General features: G+C 40.9%; 2 protein-coding genes and 1 pseudogene across 2 annotated transcripts; 1 reads left to right on the forward strand and 2 right to left on the reverse strand.

The window, feature by feature from the left end:
- Positions 1 to 215: 215 nt before the first annotated feature.
- LOC141818942 (leucine-rich repeat receptor-like serine/threonine-protein kinase BAM1) lies at positions 216 to 1,331 on the reverse strand (the record flags this gene model as incomplete). The annotated part of the gene is made up of 2 exons (XM_074706338.1): positions 216 to 892; positions 1,031 to 1,331. Coding segments are annotated over 2 exons (738 nt in total), but the record flags the coding sequence as incomplete, so codon positions are not given.
- An 874-nt stretch (positions 1,332 to 2,205) lies between these two features.
- On the forward strand, positions 2,206 to 3,410 carry LOC141818944 (flavonol 3-O-glucosyltransferase UGT89B1-like; annotated as a pseudogene).
- A 78-nt stretch (positions 3,411 to 3,488) lies between these two features.
- LOC141818943 (kinesin-like protein KIN-4C) lies at positions 3,489 to 15,701 on the reverse strand (the record flags this gene model as incomplete). Its single annotated transcript, XM_074706339.1, is given in 24 exon segments — positions 3,489 to 3,884; positions 4,063 to 4,566; positions 4,861 to 4,956; positions 7,372 to 7,510; positions 7,701 to 7,976; positions 9,889 to 9,974; positions 10,152 to 10,183; positions 10,256 to 10,346; positions 10,428 to 10,499; positions 10,694 to 10,774; positions 10,856 to 10,972; positions 11,056 to 11,169; positions 11,240 to 11,338; positions 11,695 to 11,789; positions 12,813 to 12,975; positions 13,063 to 13,149; positions 13,416 to 13,529; positions 13,598 to 13,708; positions 13,789 to 13,880; positions 13,969 to 14,005; positions 14,205 to 14,329; positions 14,396 to 14,577; positions 15,179 to 15,429; positions 15,648 to 15,701. Coding segments are annotated over 24 exon segments (3,339 nt in total), but the record flags the coding sequence as incomplete, so codon positions are not given.
- Between the last annotated feature and the right edge of the window lie 657 nt (positions 15,702 to 16,358).

Consider the following 16,358-nt stretch of genomic DNA (forward strand, 5'->3'; position numbering starts at 1 on the left):
CTCCATGCATGCTGAGTCAAAAGGTAGTGTTTCTTTAATCAATAAAGCTCAAATTGCCTCCTTTGTTTTTGTTCTGTACTAAATTTACCTCACAGTCACTGATGGAGGATTCCTTCATTCATTCAAGCATAGCTTTGAAGCTTGTTCAGTCAGATAGCTACATGCCACCTACTGTTTTCTTCTACATTGATTGATGAGATGAGCAGCACCACATTTATTTCAAAAAAAATTTCATCGCATTGTCGAACAGTGATTAGCTAAAATCTATGGAACAGTGAATGAGCCATTGCATTCTATTTCTCCATCACAGATCATTCATAGCTAGTAGTTACTGGAACCAAACCCTAACACTGGCAACATCACACTAAACAATTAAACAAGCAGCAGTCAAACGATTTCAAATCCCAAAAGCAAGCCAACTCTTAGATTAGATAGTACCGGAATTCAATGCTTAGTCAAACCTTTGTTATTGTTGTTGTTGTTGTTGATTGAGAGTTTCCTGGCTGGGAAGGTGGCGACTCAGGCCGAGGAGGAGATTTCCAATTCCGGCGGCGGAATTCTTCTCCGTGCTTCTGCGGTGGGTTGGGCAGTTCGGTGAGGATCTGGACGACTGCCCTCATCGTTGGCCGCTCGACGCTCCGCTCCTCCACGCAGAGCATTGCGACGTGGAACACATGCATCGCCTCGTGGATGGGGACTGCGTCCAGCCTGGGGTCGACGATCTTGGTCGCCTCCGCTTTGTTGGAGCCTGTCGCCTTTCTCACCCATTGGACGATGTCCACTCCGTCGCCGAACTCACCCACCGGCTTCCTTCCCGTTACCAGTTCCAGGAGGACCACGCCGAAGCTGTAGACGTCGCTCTTCTCGTCCACCTTGAGGGTGTATGCATACTCTACGCCGACGCCGAGATTCCACAATGAGAACAGTGATAGTGAATTTTATAGATAGATATTGTGAACAAATTAAACGAATTAAGCAGTAGATTGGATTGCAATTTGCAAAAGAATGAATGAAGGTCAGGTCAGGTCACCTGGAGCAATGTAACCATAAGAACCAGCAATGGCAGACATGCACTCCGAAGTGCCGGAGTCCTGCAAGAACTTGGCGAGTCCGAAGTCGGCCACATGAGCTTCCAAGCTGGAGTCCAACAGGATGTTGTTCGACTTGACGTCTCGATGGAGGATCAGCGGCGAGCAATCATGGTGGAGATAGCAGAGGCCCTTTGCCGCCTCCACAGCAATCTTGTACTTTGTGCTCCAGTGCAAATGGCCGCTCTTCTTCCCATGGAGAGGGCGGCGGCAAGGGGGGCCTTGCTGAGCAGGAGGCGGCGGGGCCCTTGCTGAGCGGGAGGGGGGCGGCAGCAGAGGGGCCTTGCTGAGCGGGAGGGGGCGGGCGCCGCCGGGGGGAGGGGAGAGCGGCGGCAGAGGGGGCCCTGCTGAGCGAGAGGGGGGCGGCGGCAAGGGGGGCCCTGCTGAGTGGGACGGGGGTGGCGCCCGGGGGGGGAGGGGGCGGCGGCAGGGGGGCCCTTGCTGAGCGGGAGGGGGGGCGGCGCCCGGGGGGGCCCTGTTGAGCGGGAGGGGGCGGCGCCCGGGGCCGGGGGTGGGGGGGGGGGGGGGGGGGGGTGGTGGAGAGGGCGGCGGCGGCAAGGGGGGCCTTGCTGAGTGGGAGGGGGCGGCGCCGGGGGGGGGGGGGGGGGGGGGGGGGGGGGGGGGCCCTGCTGAGCGGGAGGGGGCGGCGCCCGGGGGGAGTGGGGCCCTGCTGAGCGGGAGGGGGCGGCGCGGGGGGAGTGGGGCCCTGCTGAGGGGAGGGGGGCCCTTGCTGATCGGGAGGGGGGCGGCGCCCGGGGGGGCCCTGTTGAGCGGGAGGGACGGCGCCCCGGGGGGGGGGGGGGGGGGGGGGTGGGGGGGGGGGGGGGGGGGGGGGGGGGGGGGGGGGGGGGTGGGGGAGAGGGCGGCGGCAAGGGGGGGCGCTGCTGAGCGGGAGGGGGGCGGCGGCAAGGGGGGGCCCTGCTGAGTGGGAGGGGGCGGCGTCAGGGGGGGCCCTGCTGAGTGGGAGGGGTGCGGCGGCAGGGGGGGCCCTGTTCAACGGGGGCGGCGCCCGAGGGGGAGGGCGGCGACAAGGGGGGGCCCCTGCTGAGTGGGAGGGGGGGCCCTGCTGAGCGGGAGGGGGCGGAGGGAGCGGGAGGGGGGAGGGGGAGAGGGGGGCCCTGTTCAACACGGGGACCACCTCGCTGCCGATCTCTCCGTTCCGCACCTAGCCTTCTATACCTCCGGCGCCTTCGTCGTCTCTGCCTTCGATTTCCTCTGGCGCACCATGCCCTCCGCTTCTGCATCCCCTATCTCCCTCTCCGCTCTCCCCTCCTCCCCTTCCTTCCCTTACTCCCGCCTCCCCACCGTCTTCCGCGGCTACGTCGCCGGCGATCCGGACTGGGAGTTCACCCGAGAGTCCTTCCTCGCCAACGCCGCCGCCTGGGGCGCCGCCATCAACACCTTCGCTGTCCTCGAGGATGACTATCTCGCCCATCTCCGCCGATCGTTCGGCCACGACCGCGTATGGGCGGTGGGTCCGATCCTGCTGGAGGCCGCCCCCAGCGACCGCGGAGGGGCCACCTCCGTCCCGGCAGAGGAAGTCACCGCATGGCTAGACGCCTGCCCGCCGCGATCCGTGGTTTACATCTGCTTCGGGAGCCAGTACACGGCGACAGCGGCTGAGATCGGTGTCATCGCGGCTGCTAGAGTCAGAGAGGAGCGGGGTCCGATTCGTGTGGGTGATCGGATCGGGGGCGGATCTGCCGGAGGGATTTGAGGCTGGAAAAATGGGGATGCTGATCCGGGGTTGGGCGCCGCAGGCGGCGATCCTAGCGCACGCCGGTGTGGGGGCGTTCGTGACGCACTGCGGATGGAACTCGGTGCTGGAGGCGGCGGCGGCGGGAGTGCCGTTGCTGGCGTGGCCGATGATGGCGGATCAGTTCCTGAACGCATGGCTGCTGGTGGAGGTGGCAGGCGTGGCGGTGAGAGTCGGGGAAGGAGGCGGAGGCGTGCCGGCGGCGGAGGATCTTGCAAAGGTGCTGGCGGAGTCGGTGTCGGAGAGCGAAGCGTGGACCGAAGTGAGGGCGCGGGCGGCGGAGCTCCAACGGAAGGCGGCGGAGGCTGTGGCGGAGGGGGGCAGCTCGTACGGAGATCGGGAGGACCTACTGAAACAATTGGCGGGGGAACAGCACACATAAAACGCCACTGTTCGCTATTCAATTAAAGTAATAAAAAAAATTATGCATTTTCTAACTATTCGATGCAATGGAAAAGAATATCAATATTAATTATCCAAATCGCATGTAGAAAAATATTCTCAGGTAATCAGTGCATTTTACCTTCTACCTTGCACTTTGTTATGATTCATGGGAAGTTGGAATCTAACAAAAACTAATTACAAGATCCTAAATAATTGTTACAACTTGAAGGATGATCAGACAATGGAGTCTCTCTCTCTCTCTCTCTCATGCTGCTGCACGCAGCAAGATCCATTAAGTGGGTGGATAAAGAACAAGTCTGCCCGAGGATGACAACCTACATGTTCTCTTTCTCATCGGATGTTTTCCGGATCCGAGCCGTTGAACTTCGAGGAATCATGCTTCTCATTTCTTTATTGCCAGCTGCTGCAGCGGATTCACTAGCTCTGGACGAGTTCCTGTCCCCGAATGGAGGATCGTTGTCGACTTGCAGAGGCTCCATTGCTCGAGGTAGTCTTAGAGGAGGAACATCTTCCCTTAGCCTTTGGTTTTCATTGTTTTGCGGCAAGGATGTTGCAACAGGTAGAGCTGGAACTAGCTGAATTGTTGACTTGCGCCATTTTTTGCGACGAGCTTGCGCGGTTGTATTTTGGTTAACCTAATTGAAAGGGACACGAACGTCAAACTTGTGACCAAGATAGAGTTTTCCTAGTAAACAATTATGTAACTAAAACTGCATCTAAGTGAAGAAGATGTATCAAAACCATCTCAGAGAAATCAGAAGCAAGTTTGAGAATTTGAAAACAATCAAGATTAAGGAAATCAAGGAGGCGTACCACATTTTTTATATCAGATAGTGGCATTCTTGACTTCGGTTCATTCAGATCTGATGGTTTCTTACTGAGTGCACTCTGCAGCAGCTTCGTTCCTTCTGATACCAATTTTTTATTTTCATCATCTAAACAGTCAAAGTTTTCCCTGATTTCTGCTGCATCTACATTGGACAGTCCATCCATATCAATCATTTTACCGCCTTCTCTATTAGTGCACTTCGAAGAAACACATCCACAATAGGCGCTACAAAGACTACCAAGAGCTTGACATTCACATCTCTTTGTTTTACAGGATGAACCCCTCGAGCAAGAACAGCAAGGATGAAGCTCAGAATTTTCATCCTTGGTCTGTCTATTCTTCTTTCCAGATTCTACCCAATCTGAGTCTGATGATTCATATGCATCATCCGATGCTTCAGCTTCTGATTCCAACATCTCAGAGTCGGATATATCCATATCATCCATATTATTCACACTCTGACTAGAACTCTGAGTCTTACGTGAATTCTGGACAGAATAACGAATAGTTAAATGAGCATGAAACTAAAAGAAAGAAAAGACAGCAATCCAGGATTCACAAGATTTACTACTCGATGCATACATACAAATGTATAGGGTTGAGAAAGGAATTACTGGATGGAATGACTTTCTATGACAATGGCGAAACAAATAGGGGGAAAGGATCAAATTTAGCATGCATACAAGGTACATTTCAAAATATAAGAAGAGAGTTGGGGAAAAAGTCCATAAATACTTAATACAATGAACGAAATTTTGAACTACTGTCAATAGTAAGATTACCTTATGCTTAGTTGGCAAAGGCACATCATCCTCAGAGATGCCCGCAATGGATCCAGAGTTCTCATCAAATTTCTTGTTCTTCTGTGCCAGTAATCTCTGGAACAATAATAATCAGATTGAAGGTAATAATCCGATTTATGTCCAGCATATGCAACACTAAATATTAAGAAAAGCATATGGAACATAATAATCTGATTTAGAAAATGAAGGACGTGTAAAGCAATCTATTTGAGGGTAAAGAACTAAGCTCAGTCATCATACTGAGGACACGTGCTTTAATGAGACTTTGCTGAAGATGCAATGCTAATAAGCAAACACAAGACAACAAATGCCGCTTGGAATTTTATAAGCCAACAATAACAATGACTACGGCAATTAGATGATCACTTGTCTCACCAAAGCTATAAAGAAAAGTCATTAAATTTCTTTTACATAGAGGACAAGTGATCATTATAAAAAAAAAAGAAAAAAGTTAGATTAAATACTTACTTTGGTTGGAAAATTGCTACCTAACACATTACCACAAACAGTTTCCCTTTCCGGAAACAAGGTAAGAAGGATGCAACGCAAGCCACAGACACTATAGTCCCAAAGGCTTAATTAGTTAAGAAAGGTTCCGATATATACATTTGTAAACCTTAACATACACTTGTACATTATTATGTTTGTATTGCAGCATTCTTATAGAACCGTCAATCCAAATCCCAAACCTAGATCAAAAAGTCCAAGGTGACCTTAAACCAACAAAGCCAGCGTTAAAATTATCTAAACCTAAAAGCTTATGTCATGAATATTGATCCTATTCCACATAAAGCTAGGACGAAAATCTTCATAAAGATATGATATATAACCGATTTTAATTTTGTAATAAATCTAATCCACAAATACTGCTATCAAAGTTTATAAATTTATAGGCTTCAATTACCAAGGAATATAAATCTTACAAATAAAAAACCAAGGATTGAAATTCCATTGTTGTCATATCATATGTATATCATTACAATATTTAAATTCCTAGTGTACCTATCATGTCACACTGATATTTTTAGCTTGTGTGTAGCATCTTATGAGAATAAAGTATAATATAGATAAACCTGAACATATACTTAAAAGTATTTCCCTCTATAAATAATATTATAATCCCATCTGTTTTCTATATTTGGAGAAGTGTTCATTTTCAAGAATGTGAATCTTATGTTGGAAATAAGTTGTTAAACTATAATAGACTTTTGGGGACCAATTCTAAGTATGTGTTATCCATGTAGGGGATATGCTTTTCGAGATCATGTTGATAAAACCAAAGAGATATTAGATGTACTTTAGTTTTTAAAAATTTTAATGAATTAATAGTTGAACCTAGATATAACATCATGCACTCAACAAAAGTGCCAAGGAATTTATTTAGTTTAAGATGCAATAGCCAATAAGTTTGTCACAAAATTGAAACTCTAGCCCAGTGCACAAAGCTTCCGTTAATACAGGATCCCCTATTGTATGCAACCTGACCTTGCTTTGCAAAAGACTATTTTCGAAACTCGAACCCATGACCTCTAGGTCACACGGCAGCAATTTTGCCATTGCACCAAAGCTCCCCTTCTAAGTCTCCATGTCTTGATTTATTAAAATGAAAGATCAGGCTAAATGTTGCATAAAACCACAAATGTACATGATATCAATGCAAGTAGTCATTTAGTTGAGGATATCAATGCAATTATACTAATAAATTTGAACAAATTGCAGACAAACATATCAATATTAACAATCTACGAGGGAAAATTGAATTTGGAATACAATCTCATAACCCATGTGCTAGAAGTATTAATTGGGCATCCAGTTGAAAGTTCAAGTGCAAGAAGTATTACTCTACTTATCTAAGAACTTAGATATAACATCATGTGATGCCTCAACAAAAGTGCCAAGGAATTTATTTAGTTTAAAGTGCCATAGCCAATAAGTGTGTCACAAAATTCTAAGTGCTGCATAAAACCACAAATGTACATGATATTAATTGGGCATCTAGTTGAAAGTTCAAGTGCAAGAAGTATTACTCTACCTATCTAAGAACTTAGAAATTTGTTTCCCCTGTCTAATAAGAACCTAGCTAATAAAAGATGTATGATTGCATCCAGTTGTGATTTTACAAGACTTTTTTACACATTAAATTGATCTACAAGTGATCCAATTTTAGTCAGATATTTTCCATTTCAAATCTCAGTCAAGTTTGATCCACAGAGATTCTGGGGGAAAAAAGCAGAAGCATGTTGAAGGTACCCAGACACTAGGAGGATGCAGCCTTATGATCTTAAATGAGAAAGGAAAATTCTTATTATGTGTTTTGTTCCAAAGCTCTGAATTGAGGCTCTTCTGATCTTAGATCAATAACAGAACAACATTTCCATATTATTTTGAGCAGTAACTGGCACCTACATGGTGATAAAGACACTAACTTTCATGGGTATTATAAACATGAAAATAATTCTAAGTAATTGAATGCAAATACAAAATTTTAACCTGCATGTGATTCTGGGCTACCATCAGCTGCTCCTCTATCTGTCTCTTTGAGATATTAAGTTTGACCACCTTATCCTTAAGTTCAGCTATTTCAGAATCCTTCTCTCTGCAACTCACCTCCTTATCATGCAACTGGCACCTACAAAATAGTATCAATTGAAGAATAAAAAATGCATTTCAGTTATGGATTCTAAGAGACCCATCTTGCCAATTTTGTCACATAAAGTTTCTCTTGACAAATCGGTACAGTTAAAATTCAACTATTTCTCCTAAAAGTGAAAATATTTGAAATCGTGTACATAATATACATGGATAATGTGTCTGCATACCTTGATGTTGATGCCAAATTAAACAAATAGTTCATTAGATTTTTTGCATCGGCAAGTGATCTGACTTGATTCCATCGTCCTCTACCACTAAAAGCACGTTCACGCTCCTCCGCTTCCGATAATTGTGAGGCCATGGCAACCAATGTAGTAGATGAAGTTTTCAACATATTATCAAGAGCTAAAATCCTTGAATTTCTAGCACTTGGTGACATTGTCTGAGGAGTGTCACCGGTTTCTTCCTTAAGCTTTGCTCGCTCATTAGCCATTGCTGCCCTTCTGAATATAGCAAAAACATGAGTTAAGGATATGTCCCAAGTACCATCTTCCAAGCTTAGGTAGGTGATATTTTTCAAATTTTAGCAAAAAATATTGAATATGTTGTACATATTAATTGTAGCACGCCTCAAATGCTTCTTTTTTTTTCATCAATTCACTTTGACCTTTTATCTTTATTAATTGTAGCAGGGAAAGAAACCATAGCAGTGAGATATTTCATCAACACTTTTACAACTATGAATAGGGCATCTACTGAGTTATATATATATAATATACAATTTAACATCAACTCAAAAATACAAAAGGTCAATCTGCACAAAAATCCATCAAGCTAGTTAGAAATTTCAAAAATAAAAAATGGCAAGAATAGACTTTTTTTCACAATGTCTTTTATTGAACTTTACCTTTCCTGTATTTTAGCATGAAATGTGATTAATATCATTGATGACACCACAAATGCAACAAACCAACTAAATTGGTCCAATCTTCCAAACTAAGTGAAGAAATCAGTCCTAAAGCAGTTCATTTGCTTGGTTCTAAAGAAATTGACATGGGCAGTAAGCGTCCAACAATGCCATTTACCTGTAGAATTTCTATTGTACACATATTTATTGATTCACTGTCTGAGATGTATGACCTTCCCAAAGCTTTTTATGGAAAAGAAACAAAGATATAGTTAACTGAACACAGCCACTGAGTGAATCAAGAAAAAGCCTAAACAAATTTACATTTAGGAACTACAACAAATTGGGATCAAATTAATGAGCAGCATCACCCCTCCCAAAATAATATCCAAATTACCAGCCTACTTCTCTTGACACCAAAGGAATTCTAATAGATTGATGTGGTCAGAAAAAATTCTCCTCACTTGGAGTTTATGGCAATGAAAGATGAATGCAAACAGTAGGATGCAACACATGTCTCATGTAAACTGTAAGCTGAAGCTTGATTCTAGATGGCTAGTTTCATGCCTACCAAGCATGATTGCGACATATAGAGATCAAATGTAAGAATGTAAGGTTCTCTCAACTTCTTCCAACAAATTCATGGGAGACATCCGTTGCTTTTTTAATTTTCTAATTGCAACATATCATAAAACTTTATCAAACAACACAAACATTGTCCCAAGTACAAATGGTGATTCAAGTGTCATCACATGAATGGTGTAGTTTGACACAGATAACTGCAGGAGATGACTAGCTAATACACACAACATTGAAAGGATTATCTACAAAAATTGGTTTTATATAAAAATAGACTGAGGCTAAAAAATCCTCAACAGTGAAGAGGAGCCAAATAGTTTTCTCAGATTATGGAAATGGATAAATTAATGTATTATCATCTAGACTAAAAGCTAACAGATTACATGGATGTTGGTTTTCTTAGTTAATACAATACATCCTGATTTTTTGCATTGTCATGATGTTTCTTATTTGAGCAACAAATGGCTTCATTAATCAATATGCAAATATCTGATACAAAAGAGATTAATTAGCTATGACAAACACCATATATATTTAAAAATATTTTTAACAATGTCAAAGGATTCTTTTGGATAGTGAAGGACATTTATAATACTGAAAACAGTGCATGTGTGCATTTCTCATGAAAAAGAAAACTATTCCCAAATAGCTAATTGGTGGCATAACAGAAAAACAATGCACAAAATTCTAGAATATGTCATTCAAAAATATCTCATTTTATAGGACTATCCCACACAACTACTCACTCAGTTCTCTGTTTTTGCAATTTCAAACTAAAATGAGGAAAAACATGCTTTGTTACTGGAACAACCGACAATATAGTGTAGCTATAATTCTGGCTTGAAAATTCATATAAACAATGGTAGCCTATCTCTAGTTCAGGAATAAAGAGAACTTTTAGTAAGAAAAGCAAGGAAGATCAATCTTACGCTTGAAGCTGCCTCTCATACTCTGATCTTACTTCATGCACTTGTAGCATGAACTCAAGTTCATCCTCTATCGTTTTTGCCAAAGCCTTTAACAAGGATTCATGAATCAAAAGGTGGATATAACAACAAATAAGAGTGTTCAAGAAAGTGCATAGTGAAGTGACCTAGATCAATGAAAATACATATGATGTGTGTGTGAATTATGTGTTTGTGTGCATGTACACACATGTGAGAAAGGAGAGATACAATTTACATTTTAATACCTGTATTCCAGGGCCATTTGCATTTCCAATAGCTGGATACAATCAACAGCAGATCTAAGTAAGAGTGAGAATAATGCAATCAACTCTTGCAAGCTTGAACTTACCAGATACATCACGAGAGGACTTTTTCGCTTCCAGTAGTTCCTTCAATCTTTTGGTGGCCAGAGTAGCTTCTTCAGTCTTCCTTTGCAAGACCTTCAAACAGGCAAGATATTATTGTGCATTTGTGTTGCAATAAGAAATTTCATAAAATAAACATTCATTAACTATATTTACCATTTTTTGCCGTTGATTTAAAGCCAACAGTTTGTGCATTTCATATTCATTCCTTCGACCTTCCTTCTTAAGCTAATGGAAGTAGATATTGGATTTCAATAGAAGACATTTATTGCACTAAATGACATCAGAAAACTAATTGTACTTTAATAATTCAACATCACTGCATGAAATCTTAAAAAGTGTGACAATTAACAACTTCCAGGAATTAAGTGGTGCAAAATAAGTCAAATAATATGCGCACATGATTCATAACCACACAATACCTGGAGAACCTCTTTTTCACGTGAAGCCTTCCAGGACCTAAATTGCTCGGATTCTTGCTTCATTTTATGGTGCAACTGGACCTACTTAGGCATCACTAATTAAGCATAACAACCAATGGATACTTAAAATCTTTAGACGACTTATGATTATCAAACACAAACCTTCTGAGATTTTATCCTTTGAATTTCTTCTTGTAGTTTTTTAGCTGCTTCATCGCTCTTCTGCTTCTGTCGCAATAATTGAGCTTGTGCCTCTTGCTTCTTCTTCAAATCAGATACCTTCAAAACACAATTAAATTATGTATAAATTAGTTACCAAATGATGCGTGCTAACTAGAATACACTTTCTATTCTTGATAAACCTGAGATTCCAGCATATTCAGCTTCTGGAGATAATCTGCCTTGAGCTTTTGGGCACCATCATCAGAAGTGGATGACAGATTTGAAAGGCTGAAGCGAAGTTCTTCAATCTCTTTCTGCGGAAGCAAAAGAAAACAGAATGACACGATGAAACAAATTCTTCAGGTGCTAAACATGGATTTTTACTGTGAGTGTTTTCTTCTCTTGCTCAAGCTCCAAAAGTTTCCTTTCATAGTGTTGCTTGAGAAATGCTGTATCAGGCCCTGTGTATTGCTTCATTTCCGCCTTTAGCAACAACAAAAGAAAAAAAAGTTATAGGTAAAAGGATTTCAATTACCAACAAACTTCCAAATCTTATCTAATAATTGGATGTGCATTATAAATTGCTACTAGATCTACATGCTCTGCAAACAGCATTGAGAATTTGGAGCTAAAATGACAATTCTTTTCCTAATGGTGTGTTTATATTGGCTGAAGGAATTGAAATCAATGGAAAAGTATTGGTCTTCCTGCATCCTCTTTCTTTTCTTCCTTAAGAAATTTTATAATACTTATGGCCACAGGCTCACAGCACATTGAAAAGTTTATGCAAGCTTACCGTGAAAACTTAAAAATTTGCTAAAGTCAACATCATAAGTTACCTCCTTTTGCTCGAGTCGTTTGTCCAACTCCTGAAGCTCCTTATCAAGTTGATGCTGGAGAATAGAATGTTCCCTCTCCTGTTCTTCTGCTTCACCTATAAAATTTTGTGGTAAATTTTAAAATGGATAATTCAGTTATGGAAGAAATATACAAGATAAAACCTATTTTGATACTAAACAAACCATTCTTCACTACTGCCTCTATATTCAATTTCCAAACAAAACAGGCCATTGGATGTGTTCAATGGCATAACCAGTTACAAAAGAAATACACAAACATGAGAAGAACCAGTCCCCACCAAATCACAAAGGATAAAAAAAATATTAGTTGAATGAAAATTTTCTGGTAATGATATCACAGAAACCAAGAGATTAACAATTGTTTCAAAGTTAATACACAACTTTCCCTACTCAACGCATGAGATTAAAAAACATACAATGAAAAACAAACCCTAGAAAAGAATTATTCATGCTCAAGAATCCTATGTGTCCAACATTGTCTAAAAACTAGAAAGAATGGTCTGACAACCAGTAGAGTGACAATTGATAACAAGATATAAATTAGCGGGGAAAATTTCTTTTGGAAATAATTAATTAAATGATGCTAAACTTTTCTTCTTTTTTCAAACATATCCAGTACTCTCACTCGCTTCAAATTAATACTTATCCAACTGCTAACCTTACATTTTCAATCTTTGCAGAACAAACCTAAAATTTGTAATAAGTAGAGACCATTTCTCCATACCCTTTGTCTACCCAAAGACAAACTTGCTGTTAATAATGATGTTCAATTATTTTCCCTAGAAAACCAAATCATAAGTGACATGTCAATGATGAGATAAACTTGAAACAATTAAAAAAGTTGAAGTATTAATTTAAAGTAAACATTTGGAAAAATTTTGGAAACAGAATTATTAAATTTATTTACTCATTTAGTTAGCCGAAGATTCAGAATAATCCCAAACTTCTTATCTGTCTGTCTTTGTACAAGACTAGAACACAGATATCATTATGTAGTTATTTGCTATGCAACAGATGAACATGAAAAAACTAAAATTGTTGGATTCCATAATAAAATGCTATTAACAGCGTAGAATGACAGGCTTTCATCTACTTACTGGAATCATCAAAAGTTCTTGCATCACAACCTGAGCTTGGATCATCCAGAGTAGGAAAATCCATCATAAGATTTCTGCAAGGACGAGAAAAGCTTTGAACCCTTATCAACTCTGCTTCCAGCTCTTGAATTTTTGAAGCATAACCTTTTATAAGATCTATTTCCTGCTCAATATTTAACAAATATCATCATACAAGAACATTAACAACTGTCCTAGGAGATATTCGCAATGTTGAACTTGCAATCCCAACCTTATCCTTTTCAGTTTCATCAATCTCATCCCAAGATTTTCCATTGCGAGCAGATTCAATCTTCAAAATTAATTTATCCTTTTCTACCTGACCAAATAACAGATAGTTCTCATTTTTAAAAAAAGGAAAGAAAATGGCATTCCACAAGATTACAGTAAACAAACACCATAGTAGTGATCATATCCTAAAGCAAGAGTTTGATTAGATGTTCATAACTTATAACATGCATATAAATATGAGGGTCCAAGAAACAACTTTAATTCACTACAGCACATAAAATCAAATCTGTGGCACTTGCAATTAGATCATCATAGTTTCTCAGGTGTTTCCATAGAGATTAAATATATACTTACCTGGGCATCAAGAGCACATTGTTTTAAGTGATCACAGGTAATTTTCTGATCCTTCAGCTCCTGGCGAAGCTCTCCATTGCTTGTCTCAAGCAATGATATTTTGTGACGAAGAACCTATAGGTACAATCATCAACACTGGCATATTTTCTAAAAAATGTAATAGCATGCAAGAAATTCTATACCTGAAATTCCTCCAAAGATGAACCTCCGCGACAAAATACCAATTCAGCTTGTAATTGCTCCAATTGGCTACGCATCTTTTGCATTTCATCAGCAACAGGATCACGGTTTATCTGCAATTAGAAGGTATAGTAAGATCCACTCATGAGGCATTATAAATTATCAAATATTCTATCCTTAAGGAGCAAAGTACCATTGCTTTGTTCTGGATATTCCTTGCACGATTGGCATATTTAAGAGTATTAATAGTCTCTTCTGCATTGGAGTCAGCCGGGCTAATACAAGCTAGCCACAATCAAACATACATCAGTTTGTCAAAATAGAAGACAAAAGAATGCAATAACAAAAAGGACAAACAAATTATAATTCATACCTACCATCACTGTTTTGCTATTGCCACCAAGAGAATCCTGAAAAAGAGCTACATTGTGTTAAGGTGCACATATCTTGTGTGTGTAAAAGTTAGGTATCCATGTCAATTTAAAAGGTGGTATGTCCATGATGCAAGGCATAAGTTAAGTCTACTCATCGATATGATTTATAGCATGAACACTGATATCATTGACCTACTACTAATAAATAGAAAGATGGAGAGGGAAAGCTTCATGCCTGCAAAAGACGAGTTAACTTGCTATCACGATAAGGAACATGTCCACCTTCTTTTCGCTTTTTTTCATCTCCAAGTGCGCTGATTACATTGCCAAGAGACAGCAAGCCCCTATTTATATGTATGCCTATATATTATGGTGCAACATTAGTCATCAAAGATTATGCTTTTACATTTGAATAGCATACTTCACCTTCTTTAAGTCTGAGTCCATCAGCCCCAGTTCGTTTTGCACGCTCTGATCCAGCAAGATCCACTAAATGAAACTTTCCAAGTAATATGTCATCGCCAGCTACTTCATTGTAAGCCATTCCGTTACATGCATTGCTAATTTTCTTTTGTTCCATGTATATTGTGAAGATGGCATGTGAACGACTACATGAGAGAATAGATAATGAAAATCCAATTAACACTCAAGATTAATGTGTGACTAATTTGAGCAGTAGAAGATATCAATTCATCCATGAGCCATGAACCATGATCTTTAATTGTCTAAAGCAACCAATTATTAAGTTACAATATGTCAATACTTAATTTTTAAAAGTAAAATATAGGTCTATTAGCTAACCATAAAGCACTATGCATGAGCTAATTTCGCATTGTTGTGCTCAAAAGGATTATTATACAAATCTTTGAAACTGTAGTTGATTTATCAAGTAACAGCAATTACTAATTGCTCAGCATCATGCATATTCATCATCTGAGATTCATTATGGACCACAATGTATGGCTTCACAGAAAAACAAAAAAATAACTGTCATTTTGACCAAGTAGTAAGATATAGCAACAGAAACTTATCTGATGTCACAAGCTAACTAGTATACCTAATGAATGTACAGATCTACATGCAACTGCACGACTTCCTACCTAAACGTCAATGTAGGGGATGCCTTATCAGAAATCTTCCAAGGAATGTTAAGGGACCAATACATGACATTGGTAATACTTGGATACCAGTTATATGATGAACTCAAACCTTGATTGACTATTCATGTTTGTACTTCCAGTTGCACGAGCAATCGATCCACGAGTCAGATATGATGCCATTTCTTCCTTTGATCTCACTTCTGCTTCAGTAACACCCACAAGGGAAATGCCACCACTAGCTGTCTCCCTAATTTGGATAGGAGCTCTGGAGGTTGTTGGCTTGGCTACAGCTGCGCCCTCAATTCTTGTAGCAGCATGAGATTGAGGGTCTAACAAATCAAAGACTTCTTCCTTAAAAATCTGCCAAAACACAATTTATGCAAAAAAAACACATACATAAATACACACACATATATATATATATGCAAATATATAAAGCTTAATTAAAAAAATAGTTTCACATGAAAGAATTTAATGTGAAAGAGATCATAATATCACAATAAGTTAAAGTGATCATCTGCATAGCCAAAACACAGGAATTAGGCTGTTGAGTTACCATAAAAACTTAATCTGCATACCTCAATAAAGGAGACTCGAATTAAGAATTCAGTTGTGTCTTTCATAGCATCGACGATCAAAGGTAAATGCGTGAGAACTAATTTGAACCTGCAAATTTGGAATCAACAATTAGCAAAGTTGCAATAAACTTAAGCATCTAAGTCACATCTGAAAGAAACTAGAACTAGAGCCTGATAAAACTATCTTGAATACCCTAAATGGTTAGATAACAAAGCATAAAATGTAACATTTTTCTCCCGATTCAGAAGATAAATGACCTGGGGCTCCCCAGGTGCAACAGTGACGCAATCGGTGCAGCCCATGAGGAGCTCGGTGGTAATCAGCGGCCGAATATTGACCGCCACCTTCACACACTCCTTTTGCGACGCCTTGGCCTCCGTGTCCATCTTCGGCTCTCACCCGGCCGGAAAAAAAGGAGAGACGGACGAAGCAAAGCAGAGCGGGTCGTCGGAGTTAGAGACAAGAAACCGATAGAAAGGAACAGATTTGGGATTGAGAAGAGACGGATGAGGAGGTCCGATGAAGAGATCGCCGCCGCGAATGGGTGAATCGAAGAGCAAGGAGGAAATGGGAAGGATCTAGGAGGTAGGGTTTCGGCGATTCGACCTTTCTTCTCTTCTCGGCTTCTGGTTTTGAGGAAGCGATGAACGAACGTGGAAATGGAAGGGAACCCGCTCGATGAATTCAAAAATAGGGCATCACTCCGGATC

This window comes from Curcuma longa, unplaced genomic scaffold (assembly GCF_044706935.1).
Source record: "Curcuma longa cultivar G26 ecotype Majalengka, Jawa Barat unplaced genomic scaffold, ITB_CL_G26_1.1 contig_26854, whole genome shotgun sequence".
Taxonomy (NCBI): Eukaryota; Viridiplantae; Streptophyta; class Magnoliopsida; order Zingiberales; family Zingiberaceae; genus Curcuma; species Curcuma longa.